Genomic DNA, 26,383 nt, shown 5'->3' on the forward strand with positions numbered 1-26,383 from the left:
ATTATTTCTCATTATCTATTATTTCCCACCATTCTTTCCTATTATTTCACCATTCTTTCCTATTATTTCACCATTATTATCCATTATTTCTCACTATTTCCCATTATTTCTCACTATTTCCCATTATTTCTCATTTTTTCCCCATTAATCTCCTATATTTCCTCATTATTCCTCATTTAGTTTCCATTATATCCCATTATAACCCACTATACCCCATTATATCCCATTATATCCCATTATATCCCATTATATCCCATTAAATCCCATTAAATCCCATTAAATCCCACTAAGATCCCATTAAATCCCATTAAATCCCATTATATCCCATAGACCCCATTATATCCCCTAGACCCCATTATATCCCACTATATCCCATTATATCCCACTATATCCCATTATTTCTCAATTATTTCCCATCATTTCTCCATTATTTCCCATTATTTCCCCTATTTCCCCATTATTTCCCCTATTTCCCCCATTTCCCATTATTTCCCCATTATTTCCCATAGTTTATCCAATTTTCCCATTTCCTCCCATGATTACCCACAACTTCCCATTATCCTCCCATATTTCCCCATTATTACCCACTATCTCTCACTGTTTCTCCCTTATTCCCCATATTTCCCCATTACTTCCCATAATTTCTCTATTATTTCCCCATCTCCTCCATAGAACCGCATGGGATTTTCCACTGTCTCCCCTTGGGGGCAGAACAGGCTCTGCTCTTCCTTCTCTAACCCAACCCATTGTGCAATGAGCCCAGAGCTGCTCTTTAGTGCCTTGTGGCCCCCAACACATAGAGATGTCCTGCCCTTTATACATCTCACTTTGCACTGGGTTCCCCCAATCCCACATGGGACTTTTACCCATAGATTTCTCCTTTCTTCTGCAAGAAAAGAGAACTCAACCCAAACAAGCCCTGTGTCTTCAGCCAGACCCTACAGCTCTACAGCTGACCCCTATGGGTTCCAACCAGAGCTGGTTCAGCTCAATGGGCTCCTTATGCTCCCTTCTGCAAAGCTGAATATCAGCCAAGGATGGGCTTCTTCATGGCTGTGGGATGAATGCTGTGTTACAGAGCTCCAACCCCATTCCCTTTGGGGCTCAGGGCTCACCCCATAGCTCTAGGTGCTCCTAGATGGCCCAACCCCAAAGCCACCCCATGCCCAACACCTTCACCACGCCCTACACCATCACTGAAGCCCAGGGAGGGCCTTTGGAAAGAGAGGAGTTGGGTTTGGGTTGAGCTGAGTCCCCATCCCATATGTATCTGAGTGAGTAGGGCTGCTTTATAGGGTTAATTCAGGAATAGGACGCACCTGCGTGTTCCTTTGGGTTCTCCGCTGATCGCTCAGCGCTGCGGCAGTGATAAATCTCGGCTGCGTGCTCCCTCCTCTGTCCATAGGGTGTAGCAGCAACCCGAGCACAGCTGAGCCCTTCTCGGTGGGGACACAAGGGGATGCAGAGGGATATAGAGGGGATGGAACAGGGATACAGCAGGGATGCAGGTGGGATAGAATGGAGATGCAGCAGGGATACAGAAGAGATGAAGTAAGGATGCATCAGGGATGGAATTGAGATGCAGATGGGATGCAGAAGAGATGAAGTAGGGATGCACTGGAGATGCAGCAAGGATGTAATGGGGATGCAGATGGGATGCAGTGGGGTTGGAATAGGGATGCAGCAGGGATATACACGGACCGGTTAGCAACAAGCAGCCTTAAAAACAGGATCAACCTACAGGTCAACCATAGATTTCAGGTCACATTCTCCACATCAGCTTCCAAGTGCTGTTTCCTTCAGCTTTGGCAGCTGCTCCCATATGGCACAATGTGGCATAGGCAAATATTTGCCATCAACCTCAGCCACGGGCTGTGCCGGGCTTATCTCACTATACTCACACCTCAATGCCATGTTTTATTCCCATTAATACTCCATCATAGTGCTAATTAACAGGGCTGCACTGCCAGCTGGCAGCTGGTGTTTCCCTTCTCATTGCTCACAACGCTCCTGCTCTGTTCCATGCATGGCACTATGGCCTTTGGATGTGAATAATATCAAATGTCCATCCTATTTTGTTGTATGGCTGTTCTGTGTTATCCATGGTTGCCTTGGCATCCTCCAGTTCAAAAAGCCAACCTTACCCTGTTGGGAAATGGGCAGAACCAAACTACACACCAAGATATGGGGTAGAAAACCAAGCACATGGGAACACATTGCAATGCTGTGCTGCCCTATGGGAGAAAAGATGAATTCTTACCTGTTTTCTGCAGGGTGTCGACTGGCGCTGGGTTGCTCCATGACAGGGACATCCTGCCCTACACCCTTCCCATGCCCATCCCACGGTGGACTCCATCCCTGGCATCATATTCATGGATCCAGGATGGATCTTGGCTGGATTCACATCCCCCCCACACCTTTACCTATAGGAAATCCCAATCCTGCTTGCTCCCATGGGTCAAAAAACCCCAATCCTACCCCATGATGAGGATTGTCAGTGGGGCACCCAAAGGTGCTGCAATGATGCTGAGCTGCCCAGCTCCCTACTCCCACCTCCACCCTCTGCACCACACAATGGATCCCCATTAACCAGGACATGAGGACACGTCAACGCAGCGCCCAACCCCACCTCCAATCCCCAACCTCAGTTGAACCACGTTGGCGCTCACCCATACTTTAAAATAAGCTTTATTTAGATTTCTTTTTTCTTTCTTTTCTTTTTTTTTTTTTTTAATAACTTTTTTTTTGTTTGTTTGTTTGTAATATTTGCATCCATGCCTTCAAGGATCCCCCCCCATCCCCTTCATTGGGTGGGGGGGGAACAAAAAGTCCAATCAAAGGTTATCCATAATCCATCCGCTATTTCCCCAAAGTTCTCTCTTTTAAATAAATCATCTTTGTAAGTTGTTTTTTTTTTGTCTTTTTTTTTTCCATCTTTTTTCTTTCTTTTTTTTTCTTTTTTTTTTAGAATTATTTCTTAATTCATAAAAAGAAGCTGAAATGCAAAAGGAAACTACTGGATACCGATGGAGATCGCTCGTCTGCTTTCGTCGGTGGAGAGATTCAATCATTAAAAGGAAGAAAGGGAATAAATGCAAGGAGAGAAACAATCCAAATGACCCCCCCAAATAAAAACACAACGAATGTCAATGTATTAAAACAAAAAACACCACCAAAAAAAACCAGCTTTTCTGCAGAAAAGTTCTGCTTTTCCACCCCGGCCCTCCCCATAGCATCACCATATGGGGAACGCAGAGCGCGGGAGTGAATTTTCTGCCCTTTAAGACAAAATATTTCCCCATTCAAACAGGGTACGAGTCTTGGAATTCAGAAAAATAAGACACTTATTATAGCACTATTAAATAAATCTTCATAACTTTTTCTTTTAAGAGCTTCCAATGATACCGCTGAGCGTTAAAGCAATACAGGTTTGCGAGCTCGTCGTTCAAAGCGGAGCGCGGTTTCCAAGCATCCCTCCCTCCCCCCCCCTAATATTGGCACTGCTTTATAGGGATGTTGCTTTCCCCCTGGCCCCCAGGGTCCCCATTTTAATGCCAGCAAAGGGCGAGCACCCCAAATTCACATTGGGAAGCTCTGAGGTCGCTGGGCTTTTCCAAGGCTTTAAGTGCTCCCACGCCGTCCCCATTCCCCATCCTTTTTCCTCTTCCCCAACCCCAGCGACATGGAAAAAAATATATATAAAAAAAAAACAACCCCACCCTCAACATTACTGCAATAATTTAGTTAGAATAGCTCCTCTCTGGGTTTTGTGCAAAATAAATTAAAACGACACAAAGGGAAAGGGGGAAAAAAAACACAGATTCCAGAAGGCGTTATGACGAGCCCGCGTGCTGCCACCTCCTCAGCTGAATGCAGTCTGGGTGGGTTTCATGTCTTGGTTTTGTTTTCATCTCTTTCTTAAGGTCTCCGGAGATGTTGGGGTCCCACTTTTCTCCAAGTAGGGTCCCCACTTTGCAGGACAGGCTCCAGAAAAACAGCGTTTTCGGACAAGAGACGTCACAAGCACAAAGTGCACGAGATTCCCCTTATTTACAGACACACAGCAGTCCTTCAAGTTTCAAGTTTTGTCGAAAAAAAAACACAAAGGAGGAAATTTGGGGAATTAATTAAAAACAAAACAAAACAAAACAAAATGAAAATCCCCCAAAAGACACAAAGACAAATAAAAAAACAACCCAAACCAACACAAAATAAAAGAGGTGACAACAAAGGAAGTTACTGGAATGCTTAAAAAAAGCCAGAATAGATTTGGGGAGGGAGGGGATAAAATTACGTTGCGACTGGGTATGCACATGTGGGGGCTGTACATTGTTGGGGGCCAGGGGTCACCAGTCCGCGTCCTCCTCGATGTAGTAGTCGGGGGCCGTGCCATCAAATAGCCCTGGGTCGAGGGATTTGCGTTGCTTGCCCCGAGCGAACACCCGTGAGATGGAGCCAAAACCCATCTTCTCCTTCTTCTTTTTCCGTTTTTGGTCCTCGAGGTCTTCCAGAGACTGCAGGGAGAGGAGATGTGGGGGTTTTACCAGTGGACTTGTATGCCCTGTTGCTTGCAGTGAGGCTGCATAGGGCTCCCATGTATGGGGTTTGCAACCCATCCCCACCGTGCCCACTAAACCATGTCACAGAATCACCAGACCATGAAGGTTGGAGAAGACCTTCAAGATCATCAAGTCTAACCATCAGTCCACCCCCACCATGCCCATAGACTGTGTCCCCAAATAGAATGATTGAATAATTAAGGTTGGAGAAGACCTCCAAGATCACCAAGTCCAACCATTAGCCCATCCTGCCATGCTCACTGCCCATATCCCTGACACATCTCCATGCTGAACACCTTTAGGGATGTTCAACACCACCAAATACACAGATCCCAATGGATACTGAGGTCATGAGGTATCTGAAGTCATGGGGAGACCAGACCTCCTCCCATCCCAGGTTATCAGGAGTTTGGTTTCTCAATGCCATCGCTATAAGATGTCAACTCCTGCTACATGGTAAAGCCACAGGGAGGCCTGGCTACCATCTGCATGAACAGCCACAGCTTTTTAGGCTAAAACATAGAAGAACAACTCAATAATTCCATCAGTGCCCCTAGGAAACCCCAAAAATCACTTTCTAGTGCAGGATAAGGGGTTGAGGAAGGGGAGTGTTGCCCTACCTGTACAATGGGGTTGTGCAAGTTCTTCTGTACCGGTCCAGGGCTGTCCCCCTGCATCAAGAAAGGGAACAGGTGATATTGAAACAGCAGGAACACAGCGTGGGCACCCTGCAGCATTTGGCTGCCCCTGGGACTTACGTTGCAGAGCGAATGCGTCCGGTGTCGCGGCGAGTTGATGTCGCTCGGCGTAGACGATCGGTCTCCTTCTGCTGCTGACGCGTCGGAGATGATGGACGGCTGCCTGGAGTGGCAGGGGCTCACCCGGACTGCTGTAAGGCAATGAGGAGATGGGGGTCAGCAGTGGCAAAGCTGGATTCTGCCCTACACCCCAGCAACCCCCTGTGCAAAACCTGGACCCACAAAAACCCAAGCACTCCATGTGTAAGAAAGCTGATGCTGTCCTAAAGCCCAGCAACCCCCTGTGCAAACTCAGCCCCCTGTGCAAGACCCAGACCCATGCTAAACAAACAAGACCCTTATGTGCAAAACCACTGATCCTGTTCAAGAGCTCAACAACAACCCATGCAAAAACAAACCTGGTTCACAAACCAATGCAAGTCTCACCTTGCCGGTCAGCCGAGTGTGTGGGGTGGGAGTGGTACAGGGTCTGCTGGCTCTGCCTGATGGCAGCAGTGAGTGGGAGGTCAGCCTGCAGCACCCACTCCTGGTTGCCATTCAGCACTGTCTCGCCCGGCATGGCCAAGGAATGGCGCTTGGGGACGTCCTTGGTCAGCGTGGCAAGGGATTGCTTGGCCTGTGGGAACACTGCAATCAGCCCCTGGATGCAATGCTGCAGCACAGGGGGTAGCATTGGGATGCAATACTTGCAATACTGCAACCAACCCAGAAAATGCAACCTCATGACAACACTCAAACACAACACCGCAATGTTGCCACATCCACCTCATCAAGGCAATAAATGCTGAGCCCTGACCCAAACCAGGCACCCCCTCACAGCTGGGAAATGCTGTAAGGCTGAGCTCACCATGGCCAGCTCGGCCTCCAGCTCCTTCATGCGGTTGTCTTTGAGGTCAAGCTGGGAACGCAGGGCGCTGGCGTGGTCGGTGGCCTCTTTGGCTTGCCGCCGCAGCTCCCACTTCTCCCGTTCCAGCAGGTCCTTCTCCTTGGCCAGGGCTTTCACCGCATCCTCGCTCTCCTGGTACAACATGGGGAAGGTGTTGAGATAGGGAATGCCCCAAAATCCCCCTTCCTGGCCCTCCCGGCAGCCACTGTGTCCCCAAAACAGGATGTCCGTGTGCCAAAATGGGATGTTTGTGTCCAAGATGGGACACCTGAACCCCAAAATGAGATGTCTGTGCCCTAAAATAGGATGTCTGCATCCCAAAACTGGACACCTGTATCCCAAAAAGGGACGCCTGTGCCCTAAATCGGGATGTCTGTGTCCCAAAACTGGACAGCGGTACCCCAAGATGGGTCACCCGTGTTTCAAGATGGGATGCTTGTGTCTCAGAACGGGGACACCTTTGGCTCAAAACACAGCGTCCGTGTCCCAAAATGAGATGTCTGTGCCCCAAAATGAGATGCTTGTGTCCCAGAATAGGACACCTGTGCCCCAAAATGGGACACAGGTAGCCCAAAATGAGACATCTGTGCCCCAAAACAAGATGCAAGTACCCAAAAATGGGACACCTGTATCCCAAAACAAGATGCCTGTGCCTCAAAACAGGACACATGACCCAAAATGGGATGCCTGTGTTCCCAAATGGGATGTCTGTGCCCCAAAATGACATGCTTGTGCCCCGAAATGAGACTATCTGCCCCAAAATAGGGTGCAAGCACCACGTTCCAAAGCTGGAGAGCTTTGCCCGCACATCATTCCATGCTCCTTGTTTTTTTTCTGTGCACTGAAGATTGCAATGGCTTCCTTGCGGCAGGGGAAAAATGTCCCCAAGGCTGCCCCAGTTAACCCGGAGCTGGCTGTGAGTGCTGCTCCTATGGCACCAGCCTTCAAAAATAGCAAATTTCTCCCTTTGCATGGAAAAAAGCCCAGAATAGCTGTGGGAGCTGAGTTCCCACGCTCGCTCGTGCCTGCGGATGGCAGAACCGCGAGCACAACAGGAAGCCTTGCCTGCAACCCCCCCCTTGCTTTCCATCCCGAAAGCATCCCAAAAATGCTCTTTATTACAGAGCAAATGTTTGTGTGTGCGCTCTGCACGCTCCAACCTTGCAGGGACACCAGGAGCGAGCTGCCTTTTGCTGGCTATGGACAGCAAAAGGGAGCAGTTAAAATGGGCTGCCTGGAGATACGCTGGCGGTGCCCCACCCCAGCAGACACCCAAGGTCACGTTGGAGGGGCTCTGCGGGCTGACTTTGAAGGTCAACCCCAAAGAAACTCATCCTGAAGCCCCAGAGGAACAAAAGCTACACTCTCACCTTCCGGTGCTGCTCGTAGTTGCGGATGAAGTCACGGAGCTGCTCCTCGCGGCTCTCCAGCGTGGCATAGAGCTGCTGCATTTGGCTCACCAGGTCTGTCTTCTCTGCCTTCAAGCGCTTGCGGTCGGCTTTCATGGCTGCAAAGGGAGCAGTGGGGTAAGCTGGGCCCTAGAGGTTCCCTCCAACCTTAATGACTCTGTGATCACATTCATAGAACCATATCATAGAATCACACAATGGCCTGGGTTGAAAAGGACCTCGGTGCTCATCTAGTTCCAACCCCCTGCTGTGTGCAGGGTCACCAACCAGCAGCTCAGGCTGCCCAGAGCCACATCCAGCCTGGCCTTGAATGCCTGCAGGGATGGGGCATCCACAGCCTCCTTGGGCAACATGTTCCAGCTTTTCACCCTCTGTGAAAAACTTCCTCCCCTAATCACATCCACATGATTCCAAATGGAAGAACTACCAGCCCTGCACAGGAGGGATACACAAACCCATCGTGTCGCATTAACATTCACTTAATTTCTCCTGTTTCTCCATCCCAACCATGAAATCCAATGTTGTCACCGTGACTAACCCACAAAATCGGGCAGCCTTGCGTGGGGATCTCTGCTCTGTAATTAAATACACACTCATTGAGCCCAGCTTTTAACACCTGCACGCAGCATCTTGCTGGCACTCTGCAGCCAGTGTTTGGCCATGCAGAAACAGGACATCCCAGTGCAACACTGGAAAACCATTTCCATGGGGGATTCTGACTTGGGGGAATTTGCCTGGAAACACCCTGTGAGGAAGCCAAGGGCTTTCCAAACCAAACCAGAACCAAATGGGCAACAAAGAGGTGGGTTGTTGTCTTATGTTGGGATGTTAAGGATCTTCTTCAGGTCCTTGACTGTGGTCATCTACTTCCATATCTCCTGGGAATTCCATATTCGTCCTTATCTACCAGATTCACCTCCATCTCCTGGGGACTCCACATCCATCTCCATCTCCTGGGGACACCATATCCACCCTTATCTGCTGGGGATTCCATATCCACTCTTGTCTACTGGGGGATTCAGTATCCACCTTCATCTCCTGGGGACCCTGTATCCACCTCCATCTCTTAGGGTTTCTATATCCACCACCATCTCATGGGGATTCCATCCATTTCTACCTCTGTCTTATGGGATACCCCCTCTATCCATCTCCATCTCCTGGGGGATCCCCTATCCAGTTCCATCTACTCGGGAGTCCATATTTACCTCCATCTCCTGGGGAACCCATATCCACCTTTATCTGTGGGGGGACTCCACCTCACAGGGACCCCATTTCCACCTCTATATGATTGGGGACCCCACATTCACCTCCATCTCCTGGGATCCCCATATTCACCCTCACCCATTTGTGAACCCCAGATCCCCCTCCACCTCACAGGATTCCCCAGGACATCACATGATTCCATTCTGGATGCTCTACAATCACAAAATAAGGCACAAGGGACAGAACCAGCCCAGAGGAAGAAGCTGCAACACAACATCCCGTTTCAAGCCGCATCCTACGCCGTGTCAGTTCAGTGCTGGGAGATGTAAATGCTACAGGACGGCAGCAGGAAGAGCTGCTCTCCTCTCCCTTCCGCAGCAGGAAGGGCTCGTTGGCGTGGGACAACCCAGGAAGGCATTTCCCTATAGATCGAAGGCTCCGTTCATGCCTCTCCAACCCCAAGCCAGACCCTTATGGAGGTGCTGAGATGCCGTAGAGGCTGGATCCTCCCTTCTCCTCCCTCACTCTGCTTCCGCAGTGCTCCCAGGCTCCCAGCCAAGCATGGCAGCGGATTTCCCTACTGTTCCCCTACAATTTCCCCATCACTTGCCTGCTAACAACGCAGCGTGCGTGCAGCCAGCAGGGAGGATGCTGCAGTTGCACGTGGGGACCGGAGCCTGAGATCCTGCAGCTGAGCAGAGCCTGGCCATGTTCCCATCAGCTCCATTCCCCAAATGTAGGTATATTTTTTTCCCCTTTTTTTCTGGAGTTGCTGCCCTTTTTTTTTTTGGCAGGAGTTTACATGGGAAGGAAAGAAGGATTTCTGCAGAGTTCCATAAGAGCTGCGTTGCCGCCCAGCCCGTGGGGATGGATCCAGCACTGTGAGCTTTGCCAAAGGACAGGGAAAAGGCTTCCAGAGTTGGAAGGTGGGAGGAAGAAGGGATGTAAATGGGCTGTTGTCTGTGCTGCTCACAAGTGTGAGCCGAGATTCCCTCACCCCATCCCTCACACCTGCAAGGAAGTCCCACAAAACAAATCCCAGTGGCTTCTGTAGCCAACCAATAAAAGCCCAGCTGAAAAAAGAGAAGCAAAACACCATCATGTTCTTTAAACACTCGTGATTCTCATTGTGGCACTGCAGGGGAAAGCTCACTGCTCATTTTGGCTTTCTGCATACAACTACACCACGACTTCCCATGGAGAAGGGGCAAGCCAGCCTGCTCCAACAGCTCACAAGTACCATTTCCAACCCTCAGAATGTAGCAAAAAGCTCTAAAAAAGTCTCTTTTATCTGCACATCATCAAAGAGCAATAAAACTGAAAATATACAGACCATGGATGACTTTTCCTTCCCTTTTCTTTACTTTCTTTTTCCCTCCTTCTCCTTCCCTTCCTTTCACCTTCCCTTCCCTTCCTTTCGCCTTCCCTTCCCTTCATTTCCCCACAGCCCCACACAGTGCCATAACCCTGGGTATGATACCATCCCACCTTCACTTACTCCACTTTATTCACCAAAAAGAGCTTTTTGGAGGAGGAAAGCCTACAACATCAGGTTCTGTCCTGCAGCACAACCCTTCAGCGAGGCTTGCAGAGGAATGCACAGAATAAAGCCCTATAGGGAAAGGCAACCCTTACCCTGCAGAGCCTCCTTGGCTCGTGCCAGCTCCTGCTCCTTCTGCGCCAGCTGCACCTTGAGCTCAGTGGCTGACAGCACCTCGGGGGATTTGCTGCCATGTGTCTCTTCCAGCTCCTTCGTCAGCATCTCCTTCATTTGCCGGAGCAGGTGCACCTCCTCCTGCAGCTGGGCCACCTCCTCTCGCAGCAGCGCTGGGGACAAGGAAACAACACGTCAACAGGAGCCATAAAACCAATACCCGCAAGTGTGTGTGGGTCCTTTCCCCCACCGTCTGGCCACGTAACATAGGAATTTGGGGTTTAGTTTGGGAAGAAACAGCCCCTGCCCTACCTGCACTGCTGCCTCCCTATAGGTGCAGAATGAATGGGGCAGAGCCAGCGTGGTGCTGCTCCCCTATCCCTGAGCCAGCAGCTGCTCCGGGAAGGCATAAAATCTGCTTTGCATACTTGAAATGCTTCCCTTATGAAAACTGGCAAGGCCTCCTTCTGTAAATTATTTAGCAATAAAGTCACTAACGAGGAACATTCGAGCTGCGGGCTGGGGATTTCATTAAAGTCCAGAGTGCTTTCTTGAAACCCTCACAAAAAAGCTTGGATAAATCGGTGTCCGAGGAGCACAGCTCGGCTCTGCCCACGTTACCACCTCCCAGGGGAAAGGAGAAATGCACATTTTTGGCCTCCAGCACGTGGGAAATCAGAGGACGTGCATGGGGTTCATGCAGTGCAAGCAAATGCGTGCACTGCCAAAGGTCGCTGGTACGCAACTGAGTGCATGGCTGCAGTGGGGAGCTTCCTTCCTGCACACAGACCTTCCTCCACAAACCCCATTAAAACCCCTTCCCCCCATTTCTGCACAATCCCAGTCCCATGTACCACCCCAAATGCCATAAAAATCCCATTTCCTCCATTTCTGCAAGCAACCAACCACATCACTCCATTGCCATCCTTTCCTTCTCCTTCCATGCCCACCCTGGCCCACCTTGTGCTGTTTCTTTCTGCTCATATCCCCAGCCATCAGCCCCATGGCAAATGATGAACCACACATGCTCAATGCCAACCAGCCCCTCTTCAAGCCGTGCTATCAGCCAATCCAATCCCCAACAGGATTCATTTGGTGCCTGCTGCACTCAGATATGGGCAACGCTGGTCCAACCATCCCAACTGAAATCCAGATACACAGTGAGGTCTATGGGATCTACAGGTCCCATCTAGGATGCAATAAATCCATGAGACCAAACCAGCACGCTGGTTTTCTTGGTGGGAGAGAAGGAGCCCAAACCACGGCAAGGATGGTTCACCCAAGGACATACATATATATAATACCTACCCATCTATCTGTATGCATTCATCTCTATCCAATGGCATATCCATATGGCACAATGTACAACCCAGCTATCTATCTCTATCAGTCCATCTAACGGTGTCTCTATTCATGGATCAAAGCACAACCCATAAACTGAAGGTTCTGGGGGATAAATCCTGTATCTCTTGCTATGCTCAAGCAGCAGAAGTCTGGGAGAAACCTTTCAGCAGGGAATAAACCAACCCCCCTCCATGCTCTATGCCCAGCTTAAGCATCTCAATGAACATTCCATGTCCCCATACACCATTGGGAGCAGCATACAAACCTACCAGGAGACGCTGCTCCAAAACACAACTGCACAGCATCCATCTCTGCCTTAACCCAAACCCACTCCAATTCAACCCAATGGTGCTGGAAGGAGCCCACCCCCTTCAACACAGCAACTTCTGCTTCACTTCCCTAAACCCCAATGCAAAAAGCTCCCACAACGCATCTTTCCTCTCTTTTTTAACCCTCTTTCCTTCTGGGCTCATCCCCACCCCAAAACGAAGCAATGCAATTAACAGGGATGGAAGACTCTCCCTCCTCGCGCTGCAGCACCCAGAGCAGCCAGAAATCAACGCTATTTAAACGTTCCCTAATTGATGAAAACTGCCATTCGCACACAAAATAATTGCCTGTTAATTATCTTTTAGCTGATAGCATTCAACATCCATCCACCCTTTATGCTCTGGGCAGTGATGAGCATCCTAACAGACAACACAAATGGGTACCTCTCCCCTTGAGACTGCGGTTGTAGGATAAAGGAGGGTATAGGAGCAAAGCAGTGATTGAAGCACTAAGGGATGAGTCAAGCTCACAGTTCAAGAGCACCCCATGACTCTGATGGTTCTGGTTTGGTCTGACTTAGTGTACCCAGGGGAAGGTTCACACCAAAGCAGCCCCGGTGTGGGGAACATCCATAAGCCCACCCCTCCCCCCCAGCCAAAAGGCACTAAAATAGGGGAAAACCACTAAATTTCCAGGCTATGTTCCTTTAGAGAGCCCCAAACACATTCTGACCTATAGAAAGACCCCAATGCCTGCACAAAAACCCACTGTACCCACCCCCATCTTGCCATTGGGATAGTTCCAAACCTGCCCCTAGAGCAGCACTGCGTTCCTGCTGGGATAATAACCCTGAGGATGTGGCACTTTGCAAAGCCCACCCGTGACCACTGGGGCACCTCCAGCACCGAGATATAACCCAAATCCCACTAACAGGGGAGCAGGAGGGGAGGGCAGGAGGATGGAGGGGGTGGCACTGCAGTGATTTCCCCCCTCCTCCCAGGCAGTCACCCAGGGCAGTGGGGGAACCCAATGGAGCATTGGGGGAGAGCAGAGAGCCGGCGAGGGTTTGGTTTTTGTTTCCTCCTCTACGGGAGTAAAAGGAAGCAGAAAAGGAACAAGGGAAAACGCAGAGAGGGACGGGATAGAAAGAAGAGTGAACAGAAAGCGACCGAGAGCAGAAGAGTCAGAACATTACAGATAGGAAAAAAAAAACATTAAAAAGATAAAGCAAACGCCAAACCCACCTCAAAAAACAAACAGCTACAAACCAAGCAGGGACGACACACGGAAACCCCCCTTCCCTCCCCCCCTCCTGCCCCATATCTGAGCCCTTACCCGTGGGATTCCAGCCAGCTCGTCCCACGTTCCCCCTTGTTCCCCAGCTCCCTGCTGCTGTCCCCCTCCGTGTCCCCACTCCCCGCTGCATGGCGGCCATGCAGGGCCCTGCTGGGCTCCAGCCTGATGTCACCCGCCGGAGGAGTGGCTTGTCCTGGCTGGGCAGGAATGTAAAGGAAGCAAAAAGAATCCGAAAGGAGACGGAAAAGGAACGCTAGGCTGCGCCGGGTGGGGAAACTGAGGCACGGGAGGGTATGTTGCCTGTTGTTCCATGCAATGGGATGTATATGTGATTGATTCGCTGTAGTGCAGTGCTGTTTTATTCTATCCTTCTGGCTGGCAGGCTGCTTCACGCTGAAGCTGAATGCTGGAGTGTAGTAAGGGGCTGAAGTAACACTTGTGCTGGAAATGCAATGGGGAAATGAACAGCGGGATGCTGGCACCTTTACTGGGGACATCCTTAGTGGGCTGATGGTTGGTCCTGGTGATCTGAGAGCTCATTTCCAACCTTAACGATACCATGATCCAAGGCTGGGCTGAAAAGCCCAACCTCCACCCGCTCCTACAGCCCTGCACAACTGAGGTCACCATGAACTTCAGCCTCAACATCATCCACCCCACAAGGGTTGATCCTCCAGGACCACTCAAGGCCAGCAGCTGATGTAATGCAGTTACAACGCACAGGTAGGGCTGGCAGGGGAAAATCCAGTGCTGGTTTCAGTTTCTTTTCCCTATGGATTACATTGCTTCAAATAAAAGCATCAAGGAGAGGTTTCAAAACAAGAATTGCTTGCTTTTCCTTTTTGTAACTCATCTTTTCTCTTGTAGGAACCAGTCACTGCTTGTTGCCTGCAAGGACTTCATGTTCTTGAGCCATAGAATCATGTAGTTTGGAGAAGACCTTTGAGATCACCAAGTCCAACCTCAATGCAGCCCACTGTGCCCACTGCCCACATCCCTCAATGCCACATCTCAACACTGAACACTTCCATGGCTGGTGACCCCACTGCTCCCTATGACACATCATGCTCTTCTGGAGAATAAATTCTCCTAATACCCAACATGATGCCTTCCATAGAATCATTCACGTTGGAAAAAGACCACTAAGATCATCGAGTCCAATCATCAACCCAACACCACCACGCCAAGAAACCACATTGAAACATCTTTATCACATCCCTACCCAGGATACAAACATTGATCTTCCCCTTCTTAAAAAACAACCCAGAAATGATAAAATCCACATAAAGAGACAAAAAGCAGCTTTTACCCCCAGCCCTCCCCACTGACATTCCCTTGCAGAACATTACAGCACTGGTGACCACAAGAAGACAAACACTGTGGTGTCACTTCCCAACGACAGCTCTATTTCTGCTGTTTCCTGAACTCATCACCCTTCTTATTTTCCTCCTTTCTCCCTTTTTTTTCCTACCCCTCCTTCTTTTTATCACGAAAATGATGGTTGTTATCACAGAATGTTGTGCCTAACAACTTCTGGCTTCCTTCGGATGTTTTCATTCAGCTGCTAAAATGCTGTAATGACACTGAGATAATGGCCCGCAGAAATAAATGATACAGATCAAAATAGAAGGGATTTGGTTAAAGCAGAAAAGGGAACAAATAGGAATTATCCATCCTAATTAGCATTCACAGACTGCAACTGGGGAAGGAAGGCAAGAAAAGAAAGAAATCATAGAGCTGTTAAGGTTGGAATAGACCTTTATGATCATCAAGTCCGACTGTCAACTCGTTAGCACCGTGCCAATTAACGACGTCAAAGAACCACAGAATCATTAAGGTTGGAAAAGACCTCTAAGATCAACAAGTCCAGCTGTCAACTCATCACCAACTGTTCCAACTAAACCACGTCAGAGAATCATAGAACCACAGAATCGTTCAGCTTGGAAAAGACCTCCAAGATCAAGTCCAACTGTCAACTCATTACCAAGATGCCAATTAACCATGTCATAGAATCACAGAACCACTGAATCATTCAGGTTGGAAGAGACCTCTAAGATCATCAAGTCCAACCAACAACCAGCACATCCTTGGGAATGTTTTTTGGTAGGTCATGTTGTAGATCTACCAGAGCCCAAATCAGCAGCGTAGCCCTGGGGACACAAAGTGGCCACTGCAACAGCACGTCTTGCACCCCCGTGCTGGCAAATAGTCCATTGCAACACACTGCACCTGCTGCAGAGACCGAGATGCTCTAAAACAGCTGGGAGCCCCCAGAATTAATATTTCCCTTTTAAAGATAACTGCTGGGGGAAAAGCATGGCCAATATAGATTCAACATTACCCGGGGTTTTCCATTATTCATCGAATCTCGCCCCACGCCGTGCTGCAGTGCATACATTACCATATATGATGACAAAGAAATTGCACAACTCCTGCAAAGAGGCGATAAAGTGGCCGCCTCGGCTGCTAAACCACCACGCTCAACAGGCCATCTCTAATAAGCAGCGTGTAATTAAAGTCTCTACACACTCAGGCTGTGCTCTTGTGAATGTCTGCCATGGGACTGGTTGCACACGTGGAAGTGGCAAAACAGAGGTGAACCATTGCACACACGTGCAAAGATTCTAGTGATCCCTCTCTGTTAACCATGTCAGCACAACTTGATGACCCTTGGGGGCCCTTCCAACCCAAGCAACCACACGTAGCATGGGAGCCCAGCACAAACACCTTTGATGACACCAACTCTGGCTTCCACCCCTTATCACTTTGGGGCCAGGTGTTGTAACTGGGTGCAGACCCAACAGGAACAATGGTGTGGCCATGTTCCTCCGAGCAGGATACAGAATAATTAAGGTTGGAAAAGATCACTAAGATCACCTAGTCCAACCATCAGGTCACTAAGTCCAGCTATCTGGTCACCAAGCCCAACCACAAGTTCAGCAAGCCCAACCATGAGGCCACCAAACCCAACCACCAGGTCACCAAGCCCAACCATCAGATGACCTGTCCAACCACCAGATCTCCAAGCCCAACCATCAACCACACAGATCAACGTGCACAAGACTCAAAACGATGCTACAAGACAATTTGGGGTTACCTGCAGAAATCACAGCAAAACAGACACGGTGGCTGGGGTTGCTCTGCTTTGCCATATGGGGCTGCAAGGCCCCACGTTCCCCTCCCGTCTGCTGCACGGAAGAACACCCACGGATGTTCATAAATCAGTCCAGAGCCATCCATCAGCTGGAGAAAGATGTGAGATAATGAGTCAAAGTGATCAGCTGGTGTGGCACCATGTGGGCTCCTATAGGGAGGGACCGCCGAGGTCGGAGCCTCCTTCACAAAGCCTATTAGCTGCATTTAAACCCAACTTTAAAACAAGGAGCTGAATAATTAAAAGGAAGAGTTAATGGCTCATGCTAACAGCTTCTGTTTGTTAAGCAGAGCACCCACAAGAGAGGCACAGCCCTAAATGCACCCTCACTGCCACCTTGCACTGCTCCAAGGGGTGTTAACACGCTGCTGGAAGCATCTGAAAACACCAAAATTGCCCAGGAAGATGCAGAGGGGAAGCAGAAAGCATCTCCTCACTCAGCAACCTGCAAGGCAGCGATTTAACCTTCAAGGAATAAAGCTCACGCTCGTTTAGCAACAGCCCTTATCTACAGGCTGGGGGCAGAATAATTCCATCGAGAACAATATATCACAGATAAAAATAACTGCAGTGCAGCACAGAGATGGAAAGCACGACACAGGCTGCTTCCTTGCTGCTAAAAAGCCAATGATCAACTCAATGGGCCAGCGGTGGGAAGTGCCACCTATCCTGATGTTTGCAGGGCTGGCACCTATTTAACAGCCTGGCACCATTATAGGGTGCTCAGGCTGACACTACATCATGCACAAACGCAATGGGATCCAATGGGCACCTTCTGCCTGCTCCTAGAAGAACAGAACAGCCCTTCCAGTCCATGTCAAGGAACGTCCCTCTCCAAAGGACCATGATAAGAAGCTCAGAGTCATCTCTGGTCTTACAGATGTGCATTTGAGAAAGAATCTGGGCCATATGGAGCAGAATGCTTCCACTCCATGCATCGAATGATCACCCTGTACTTTCCATACTCAGCTATAAAAGAAAAGCCACTACGTATCTGGAAGCTCTACTTAGAATATCCAAGGCTTCACTCCATTACAACGTTATCCCAACCAATGGGTTACTTCCATCTTTCTCCAGACCAAACCCTCCACCAAGGCAATGGAGACAGCCAACAACAGCACCTTCTGTAGGCATCTACCAGGAGCTGGGGCAGCCCTGGGTCTGCCAGGAGAGAATGCATAGATAGGGAAGCCTTATAGGACTGCATTACTCCCATCCAGCCCAGCAGAGCTCTGCACCAAGACAGAAAGAGCTGCTTACAGCTCCGAGCGCTGCGGTCAGCTCCTGCCTGGAATTAAGTGATGCACTAGATTGCAAAGTTAATAAAAGTGACAGGTTTTTATTAATCTCTGCTCTCTCTGCCAGGCAGCGGCTCCGACAAAGTTATCAGCTCTTCGCACCGGGTGTGGGGAAGCAGAACAATGTGATGCAATTAAAACGGAGCTGCAGGAGGAGCACGAGCAAAGCTTGCAGCATGAGCAGGGTGCAGGAGGGCTCATGATGCAGGGGATGAGCTCAGGACTGCATCCCCATAGGGTGTGCTCTGTGCTGCAGCAAGAGGTTGCACAATGAGGTTGTAGATGCCCCATCCCTGCAGGCATTCAAGGCCAGGCTGGATGTGGCTCTGAGCAGCCTGGGCTGCTGGTTGGTGACCCTGCACACAGCAGGGGGTTGGAACTGGATGAGCACTGTGGGCCTTTGCAACCCAGGCCATTCTGTGATTGCATCCAAAAGAAGAGCATGTAAGGAAGCACAGCTCCTCCTGGAGCTCTGCCCTGCGCCGGGCACCTCCCCAGCAATAATATTGTTCTATTGGGGAGATAAGGCCAATAACAGCAAAAACAAGCAAGGCAACGTGGGGATTTGGAATGAAAAGCAACAAAGGAACAAATGCAATACATCCAACTCAGCACAAGCAGGAGCAGACCATCTTCTGTACACTGATGTATGCATAGAAATGCAACAGGTAGGGGTTGCAATGCTACGCTGCAGATCAGCACACAGTGAAATGCTAAAAAAATCCTCTTTTTTAAGCTTATTTTTACTCTTTTTTGTGTGTGGATGAGATTCACCCTCGCAGCACAGCCCCTGCAGGAGTCCAAATATTTGATGGCATCTGAAAGCAAACAGAACCGTCCCGAGATGACAGCTGAGAGGGAAACAATCTGGGCTCCGTGGGGAAGTTTTAACCTCCAAAATCTGTCTTGAAATGCTGGGTGTGATGACTGCAGGCGAAGGAGGAGGAAAATACAGCACACTGTATTTTAGAATGGCAATGCTGGGCCGGATTCTGAATCAGCATTACTTCCTTAAGGGATGGTGCTGTTACAACTCGAAAGAGATGGCTTCCTAAAAGGAACCATTTATCCCCTCAGCTTGTTTCCCTACACAGTGCTCCAATGGTCACATTTCATAGAGATGTATATTTTCCTCCAGTTTTAGTGTCTGGATAACAAATATCCCATTATAGCATCCCTTATCCCATATATTGCATTTTATGGCATCCCTTACCTGAAATATTCCATCATAGCACGCCTTGTCCCAATTATAGCATCCCTTATTCCAAATATGTTATAGCATCCTTTATCCCCAATATCCCATTATAGCAGCCCTTATTAAAAATATCCCCTTTTATGGTATCCATGACCCCAAATATCCCTTTAGAGCATCCCTCACCCCAAACATCCCATTATAGCATCTCTTATCCCAAATATCCTGTTATAACATCCCTCAACCCAAATATCCCACTGTACTACCCTCAATCCCAAATCATTAAAGAGGCTGAGAACTCAAAGAGCCCTTAAGCATCAGCAAAGCACGTATCCAGGGCTAAGGGGTCATAAAGAGACTTTCCCCCTCCTCTGCAGCCACAAATAGGGCAGGACTGGAGGCTCTCTGTTATTTGGGGTGAGACGTCCTCAGGAATCATGGAATTATTTGAGTTGGAAGAGCTCATTAAAGGTCATTTATCCAACTGCCCTGCAGTGATCAGGGACAACTACAGCTCCATCAGGTTGCTCAGAACCTGGTGCAACCTGGTTAAAAAACCAAAGAAGGCCCCAAGTTGGAAGGGACCCACCAAGACCAATGAGTCCAACCTTTGGCACCACCCCGAATCCAAACCCACTGCAAACTGCAAAGCTAACCATGAACAAAAAGCCTTCATTTTACATATCCAAAGGGCCTTCCTGGGGGTGGGGTGGGGGGAACAAAGCATCCACTGCCTGTTTAGAAGCAGCAATAGGAAAAGCATAAGAAAAACCCCATTTTGAGTCTCAGCATCTCCTGTTGATGCCCATTTCCAGCCCTGCTAGGTCCTCTCCCATTGCCTCTCTGTTTTCTGGAGGGGTTTCCAATGCTGTTTCACTTCTGAATAATTCACAGTCCTCTCCTGCATAATTTATAGTCCGCAGAGGGTTTTAGATACGGAGACATTTTAGTTTAAACTATTTGAAATAAAAACCACGTTTTAATTTAACACCCAGCATAAGGGGGGAGGTAAGAGGGGGGCAGGGGGAAGCAAGCAGGCTTAACAAAATTCAACTCCTTGCAACAGATGGTCGAGCAAAGGAACACACAATCATAAAGGTTGGAAAAGAGCACTGAGATCACCAAGTCCAGCCATCAACCCATCCCCACATGTCTGATAGTTCTGCTATCCCATATCCCCATCCCACCCAGTTTCAACTGGGTGACTCCCATCTCCATAGGGTCCTGAAATGATGTCCCTTGCAACCACAGAACCATTAAAGTTGGAAAAGACCACAAAGATCCAGTTCAACCATCAACCCATCTCCTCACCATGCCCACTAAACCACCCTTTGTTCCTCCACAGAGGATCCCATGCAAGCAAACATCGAGCTTCTAAGCTCAGCATGGACACACAGCATTAAATGCAGCTCTTCAGCAACGCTGCAACCCTGAGCCTTTCAGCCCCAACGTCTCCCAGGGAGGAATTTCCCTCGCAGTGAATAACGGTTTGTGCATTCTTTGGCAACCGCACTCCATTAGCAAACACAATCTGTGTTTCTTCCTCGCTCATTTGTTTGCCAAGTGCCTCTGAGAGGAAACAGCATCGACTCCACGAGAGCAACCCTGCAGGCTTTGCAACCCAACAGGAGCCTGTGCTGCAGGTGAGTTCAATCCCAACCAACCCAGCAAAGCCCAACCTATCAAACCCTGCATGCAAAGGAGAGCTCTGTGCATGAGAATGGGGGGGGCTGAGGCCACACTGGAAGAGCTGTATTCCCAACCCGCAGGCTTAGGGTGCTCTGAATGGCATAAAAGAGAGTGCCAAGGATGGTTTTCTTGGCCATTGCTGCAGCCAAATGGCACGAGAAAAAGAGATGCTGCAGGGGACTGAGTAAGTGAAGTATTAAGGCAAAAAAATCCGTGCCAAGGGTGGGGAAAGAAAAAGTCATTTTCCTTACTGTGGTGTCCTGGGGCTGCTATGGGAGGATTTCCTTGTTTCTGTCCAAGCAAAGGGCTGGGGTTCACCTCCAGGCGCGTTCCCGGCAGGAACTGCAGAGCTTAGTGGGATTTTCACAAGCACCTAAGCTGGTTTGGAGCCTAAGCCCCTTTGTATTTAGCTCCCCTCGTAAATCCCGGCTCATTAGCATCGTTAGCCACTTAACTACATCCCCATCCCACTGCTGGCCAATGCCAACTGGGGCAGGGGATCTCAATCACGAGGCCAACCCAGCAGGCACCGACCTGTGTTCTCTCTCACACTTTGGGGGGCAAACAGCAATCAAGGGCTGTTTGGGGCTTTTTTTTCCCTTTCCACCTTTCTCACCTTATCACTGCAACCAAGGGGAGATCGCAATCTACAAAGCCTCTTTGAAACAAGCTCGGAGGGAAAGCCGTGCACTTCCTCCAGCTCCATGCCAGCAGCTGCAGCTGGGAGGAATGAGCTGCAGCAATGAGGGGGGAGCAGGATATAGAGCTGCACCTTGGCCATCTGTGTGCTGGTTTTGGAAGTGCCAGGTGAGAGGATGCACATCTGCAAGCTCAACCCATTGCACTGCCCATCCCTCGGGTATATCCATGTTCAATCAGCCTTCTCCCTTTTGGCAGGGATTTGTTGTAAGCAGGACTGGGGAGGTGTGATCCCACGTCAGGATGAAGAGTGTACAAAGAACCCCAAAGCCATCGGTAGGAAATTAATCAAGTGCCAACAGATCAATAGCCATCAGGGCTGCTCATCAGCGCGCATCGACCGCAGCCTCTGCCTTCCTCCAATGGAAGCTGGGCAGCGCTGAGCCCATGCCATCCATGCATTGCAATGCTCCTTAGGACCACGGCACAATGGCATTTTGCACATTGGGGAAATAAGGTTTGCAGCTCCCGTGCATTGCTTGCATTGCTGGGTTTGCTTTGCATGCTCAAAGCTGGAGGGTAGCAAGGCACGGAGCCAATGCAGGACTGCACCTTGCTGCCATCACTGCACTGCAGGGAGGAAGGCAGCCCATAATTCAACCCAGTGCTGTTGAAATACTCCCCTGGGTGCACCAGGAAACAACAACAATAACAACAAGCAGAAAAGCCAACCCCGTGCGGTGAAAGCAGGGCTCTGTGCTCAGGGCTGGGTATCTGGATCCCATCCATCTGCCTTTCCAAACAAGCCCTACAATCCCATCCACCAAACCCACGCCTGCCCCAGTGTTTCTGGTTCCCTTCTTTTTGCTGTACCTATTGATCCGGGCTGCTTTTGGAAGACCTGAGGCAGAAAGCTGATGTTGGCTGAGTTATTGCACAGTGGTAAAAGCATGACTGGTGGTTGGAAACAAAAAAGCTGCTGTATCATAGGGAAGGAGACCACGCTTTGCTTTCTCCAGCGCAGCACACCAGAAGGAAATGTAAGGTATGACATGTTCAATAATTCATTTCAACCCATCTCCGTCCTTCCTGCTTTCTAATGAAGGGCTCCACGAGCAAAATCAATACGAGAAACATTGAGTTTAGCTCTTGGTTTATCTTCCAGAAGGCAATGAAGCTCAACGATGGAAAGTTTCCTGGTCCTACAAGGGATATTAGGAACACTGTATCTACAAGGATGAGCAAACCCTGAATAAGGTTTGACCCCCATACACCACAGCCCCAGTGTGGATGCCCCTGTGGAAAGGCTCTTTGTACCTATAGCAGAATTAGAATCACAGAATCATTAAGGCTGGAAAAGACCAAGACATCATAGAATCACAGAATGGCCTGGGTTGAAAAGGACCACAATGCTCATCTAGTTCCAACCCCCTGCTGTGTGCAGGGTCACCAACCAGCAGCCCAGGCTGCCCAGAGCCACATCCAGCCTGCCTTTGAATGCCTGCAGGGATGGAGCATCAACCATATATGAAAACCGGTGCTCAAAGCACAATGGGATTTACCCCAAAGCAACCAGGATTGCTGGTGCAGGAAGCATCACCCCAGGCTCTCCTCCAGGCAGCTGTCATGCCTCCGGCTGCATGGCCCCAGGCGTGCTCCCTGCTGCCTATCACTCAGCTTTCACTTTCCTATTTCACTCCTTTAAAGAGAGAATTAAACTGATGGATGATGCAAAGACCTGATGTCCCAGAAAGCCACACAAATAAGTGCTATCAGAGCAACCGAAAGGAGAGGCTCATTTTGACACTAAGTGGTTTTGAGGCGAGCTGGATTTTGCTCCTTTCCCTCAATTGCTGCAATGCAGAGCTGCTGTTGCCCACATACAAACCATCTGTACATCACTCACCCTGCAGAAATGATGCCCACAGATCAGCTGCACCACGAGGAACTTGCCCCTCATTTCCATCTAGGGAAGCTCCAGCACCAAATTAGCCCTAATCACAGTGCCAGGGCAGCGGGTCATTCTCCCTGCCAACAAATTAAGCCAGTTGGGCATCTGTGGTTGCTCACTCAGCCACTAACTTGCTTTATAGCAATTAGGGATAATTAAAGCATGGCCCTATATTCATTACAACTCCAACCAGCCCGCTGATGAGGAGCACAGCAACTCCCATAGACCTTATTGGGAGGGCACAGTAAGGGAGAACCTGCCACATACCTAAATCAAAACACTCACATCCAACCCCATGGCAGGGGGGGGCAATGCCTCCCCAAGCACTGCTGGGCTGCAAGGCAAAGAGGATGCAGGAACACCTCTGCTTTGTGCAGTGATGGTTTTCCATTTGTAGGGCTTGGAATCTACAGTCTGACACAGGAAATGAACTTCAGAATGCAGGGAGTGATTGCAACAAGCAATAACACCACTGCCCATCATGTGAGTGGGGAAGAGTTGGACCCCTTATCTATGTGCCTGTCCATAGCAGGCTGCTGTCAGGGCAGCATCGTGCTGCTGAGCAATGCGTGTCTGCACACAGCTCCGCTCAGACCTCACACAAGGTATTAATTGCAAAAACACCATCAAATCTCACTGCCTGTCAGCAGGGACCTATTGGGATGGCAGTGACCTGGCTCCATCAGACGTCATTCTCCTGCTGTTACAACCCCTCGGTAGCTCTGCTTCTGGTTCTGCATGATCCTGAGGCTGAAAAATAGCTGGAAGTATTTAGGTAGCTATGAGTGGTTAAGCAAAAGAGGGCTCTTGCAATAAAACCAAGTGTGTGGATGTCCTTTGGTAAAGGTTATCAAAATATCAGGGTTGGGAGAACTGGGGCTGTACCAGCATCTCTCCCCTAATAACAAACACTGAAGCAATCCTTTCCAGGAGCACGAGATAAAGGATTTCTTCCTCCAGCAGCAATAAATCAAAGGGCACTATCCGACTGATGGGAATTGATTTTTCTCCCTTCCTTTGCACTTAGAGGAAAGCAGGGCCGTGGCGAGAGCTGATGCCTCAAGAATGATCTGTCCAGAAGCAGATGGGAACATCCAGAATAGCAAGGATAAACACAGAGCATTTGCAAGAAAAAAAGAACAACAAAACAGCACTTGATCCCAAGCAGAAGAGGCTGGAAACCTTCTGCAAGCATCACACGGACTGGGGAGAACCCAATACATTGCTCAGCTGCTCCCTGACAACTGCAAGGAAGACAAGACCCCAAACCACAGCTTCCCCCTCCCCACCATACCCTGCCTTAGCCTTTAATAACTCATTATCGCATTACAAAGCCAAGGCTCACAGGATTATGGTGTTTAGTAAGAATATAATGGATTTGAGCCTTCCTGAAAGCTTTTGGTATTCCTGCTTTGTTCTGACCTGGCCCCAGAGCCGGGCTTTGCCTTCCCATGCATTGAATGATGCATCCCTGTCTCTAAGTGCAACAACAGGGAATCACAGATACATTGCTTACTCTATGGATATATATATGTGTGTGTGTGGCAGATACAACACAGACAGGAGGGAATTTCACACCGAGAGAGGTTCACCGGCCACTTCCATTCAGCCAAAGAGATTCTAAAATCCTTTAGCAGCAAAATAAACAGCTTAGTGCAAACAAGAGGCTTAGCGCACCAGTACTGCTATCTCCTGGCAGGGGCTGAGCATTGCTCTGGTCATTGAGCCCTTCCCAACAAACCCCCCCAATTCCCTTTGCACAGCCTGTAGGGCAAATGGTTTTGGCAAAGCAGAACGAAAGACAACATGTTTTTCTCCACCTTCTGTCAATGATAGCAGCAACCAGAGAGCAAAAGCAATAACGAGATCCACGCATGTTATTTAAGTAGCAGACGGACGCGGTACCTTTTTTGCTATCCCTATTTGATTTCCAAACGTTTCAAAGCAATGCATACAGACAAGCAGGGCTTAGAAAGAAGCAGGGAAATAAGCAGTGAGACACATTGCACCACTGCTCCTTTTTGTTCCCCCAATGAACTGAGAGCCCCCCCATGACCCAGCACGGTACCACGGTTACATTCTGCCTTCCAAAGCAACAAGGAGTGATTTCTACCTCGTTAACACTCAAAGCCCTTCTGCCCCAGCTTCCCATCCAGCTCTTCCCAATTCACCCCAGCACCACTCACTGATTTCATGTGACCTTAATGATGCACGAGCCCCAGCAGGGTATTGCTCTGCTCACAACAACACAGCCTTGCTGGGCAGAGTCAGCACATTTTGCTGTTTGGTTTTCTTTTTTCCCCCAAGAATTTTGCAGCATTACAGAAGCAGATAAACGACTATTCGTGTTTCTGCTCAATAAAACATGAGTTTGGAAATGCCAGCAAGCAACGCTGCTTAAGAGAGGATGGATACTGCAGTATAAGCATGAGGAGGTTGTGTTGTATTATGGATACCCCAACCCTGGAGGCATTCAAGGCCAGGCTGGATGGGTTGACACCCAGCCCGTGGCAGGGAATTGAAACTGGATGGTCTCTAAGGTCTCCTCCAACCAAAGCCATTCTATGATTCACACACTAACCTTCTCCCAGCCACACAATTGAATAAGAAACACCCAGCTACACCAAATCTTGCGTTATCCAAACAGGATTTCAGGTCCAAAAAGGCTGCTGAGGAATATCGTGTTTAAAGAGCCATGTTAAAGACATCAGGGACGGTAAGGGATGTACCAATGCACTGAGAACCAAACTGGTTTGTTGTGACTCTCTTTCTTTCGGGATAAAATTACATTGATTTAAAAAGCACATGAAAACTGGATTACCCCCTTCTCTTGCCAAGCGATTGAATTAACTTCCTACAACTTGCCTTGAATTCTCACATTTCACACTTGTGAGCTACTGCCAGGAAACTCAGGAAACTATTTCCTAGCTGGGAATGAAGTGATGCCCTGACAGCCAAGGACCGAGCCCTTGGCTTCCCTTCAACGCCAACACCCAACCAGAGTATGGGAATAATGAACTTTGGAGATGTGCTGTAGGATAACAACGTGTTGGTGTGTACACCATCCCTGCAGACACCCGA

General features: G+C 49.2%; 1 protein-coding gene and 1 long non-coding RNA gene across 3 annotated transcripts in view; one reads left to right on the top strand and one right to left on the bottom strand.

Moving 5' to 3' along the window:
* Positions 1-3,129: 3,129 nt before the first annotated feature.
* Positions 3,130-26,383, bottom strand: part of KAZN (kazrin, periplakin interacting protein) — a 129,453-nt gene continuing 106,199 nt past the window's right edge. Inside the window, exons 1-8 of one of the 2 annotated variants that reach the window (XM_015882737.2) lie at positions 13,419-13,543; positions 10,451-10,642; positions 7,574-7,710; positions 6,165-6,335; positions 5,744-5,933; positions 5,318-5,448; positions 5,180-5,230; positions 3,130-4,514 (exon numbers count right to left, since the gene is read on the bottom strand). In XM_015882737.2, coding sequence (XP_015738223.1) covers positions 4,347-4,514; positions 5,180-5,230; positions 5,318-5,448; positions 5,744-5,933; positions 6,165-6,335; positions 7,574-7,710; positions 10,451-10,642; positions 13,419-13,518 — 1,140 coding nt within the window. In that variant the 5' untranslated portion in view covers positions 13,519-13,543 and the 3' untranslated portion in view covers positions 3,130-4,346. Of the gene's footprint in view, positions 4,515-5,179; positions 5,231-5,317; positions 5,449-5,743; positions 5,934-6,164; positions 6,336-7,573; positions 7,711-10,450; positions 10,643-13,418; positions 13,544-26,383 lie in introns of those variants that run through there. The other variant, XM_032448735.1, reaches the window with a different exon arrangement.
* Positions 13,645-15,911, top strand: LOC107323535. Its single transcript, XR_001559261.2, has 2 exons — positions 13,645-14,102; positions 14,247-15,911. It is a non-coding gene; the product is annotated as an uncharacterized LOC107323535 (long non-coding RNA).

This window comes from Coturnix japonica, chromosome 21 (genome assembly GCF_001577835.2).
Source record: "Coturnix japonica isolate 7356 chromosome 21, Coturnix japonica 2.1, whole genome shotgun sequence".
Taxonomy (NCBI): domain Eukaryota; kingdom Metazoa; phylum Chordata; class Aves; order Galliformes; family Phasianidae; genus Coturnix; species Coturnix japonica.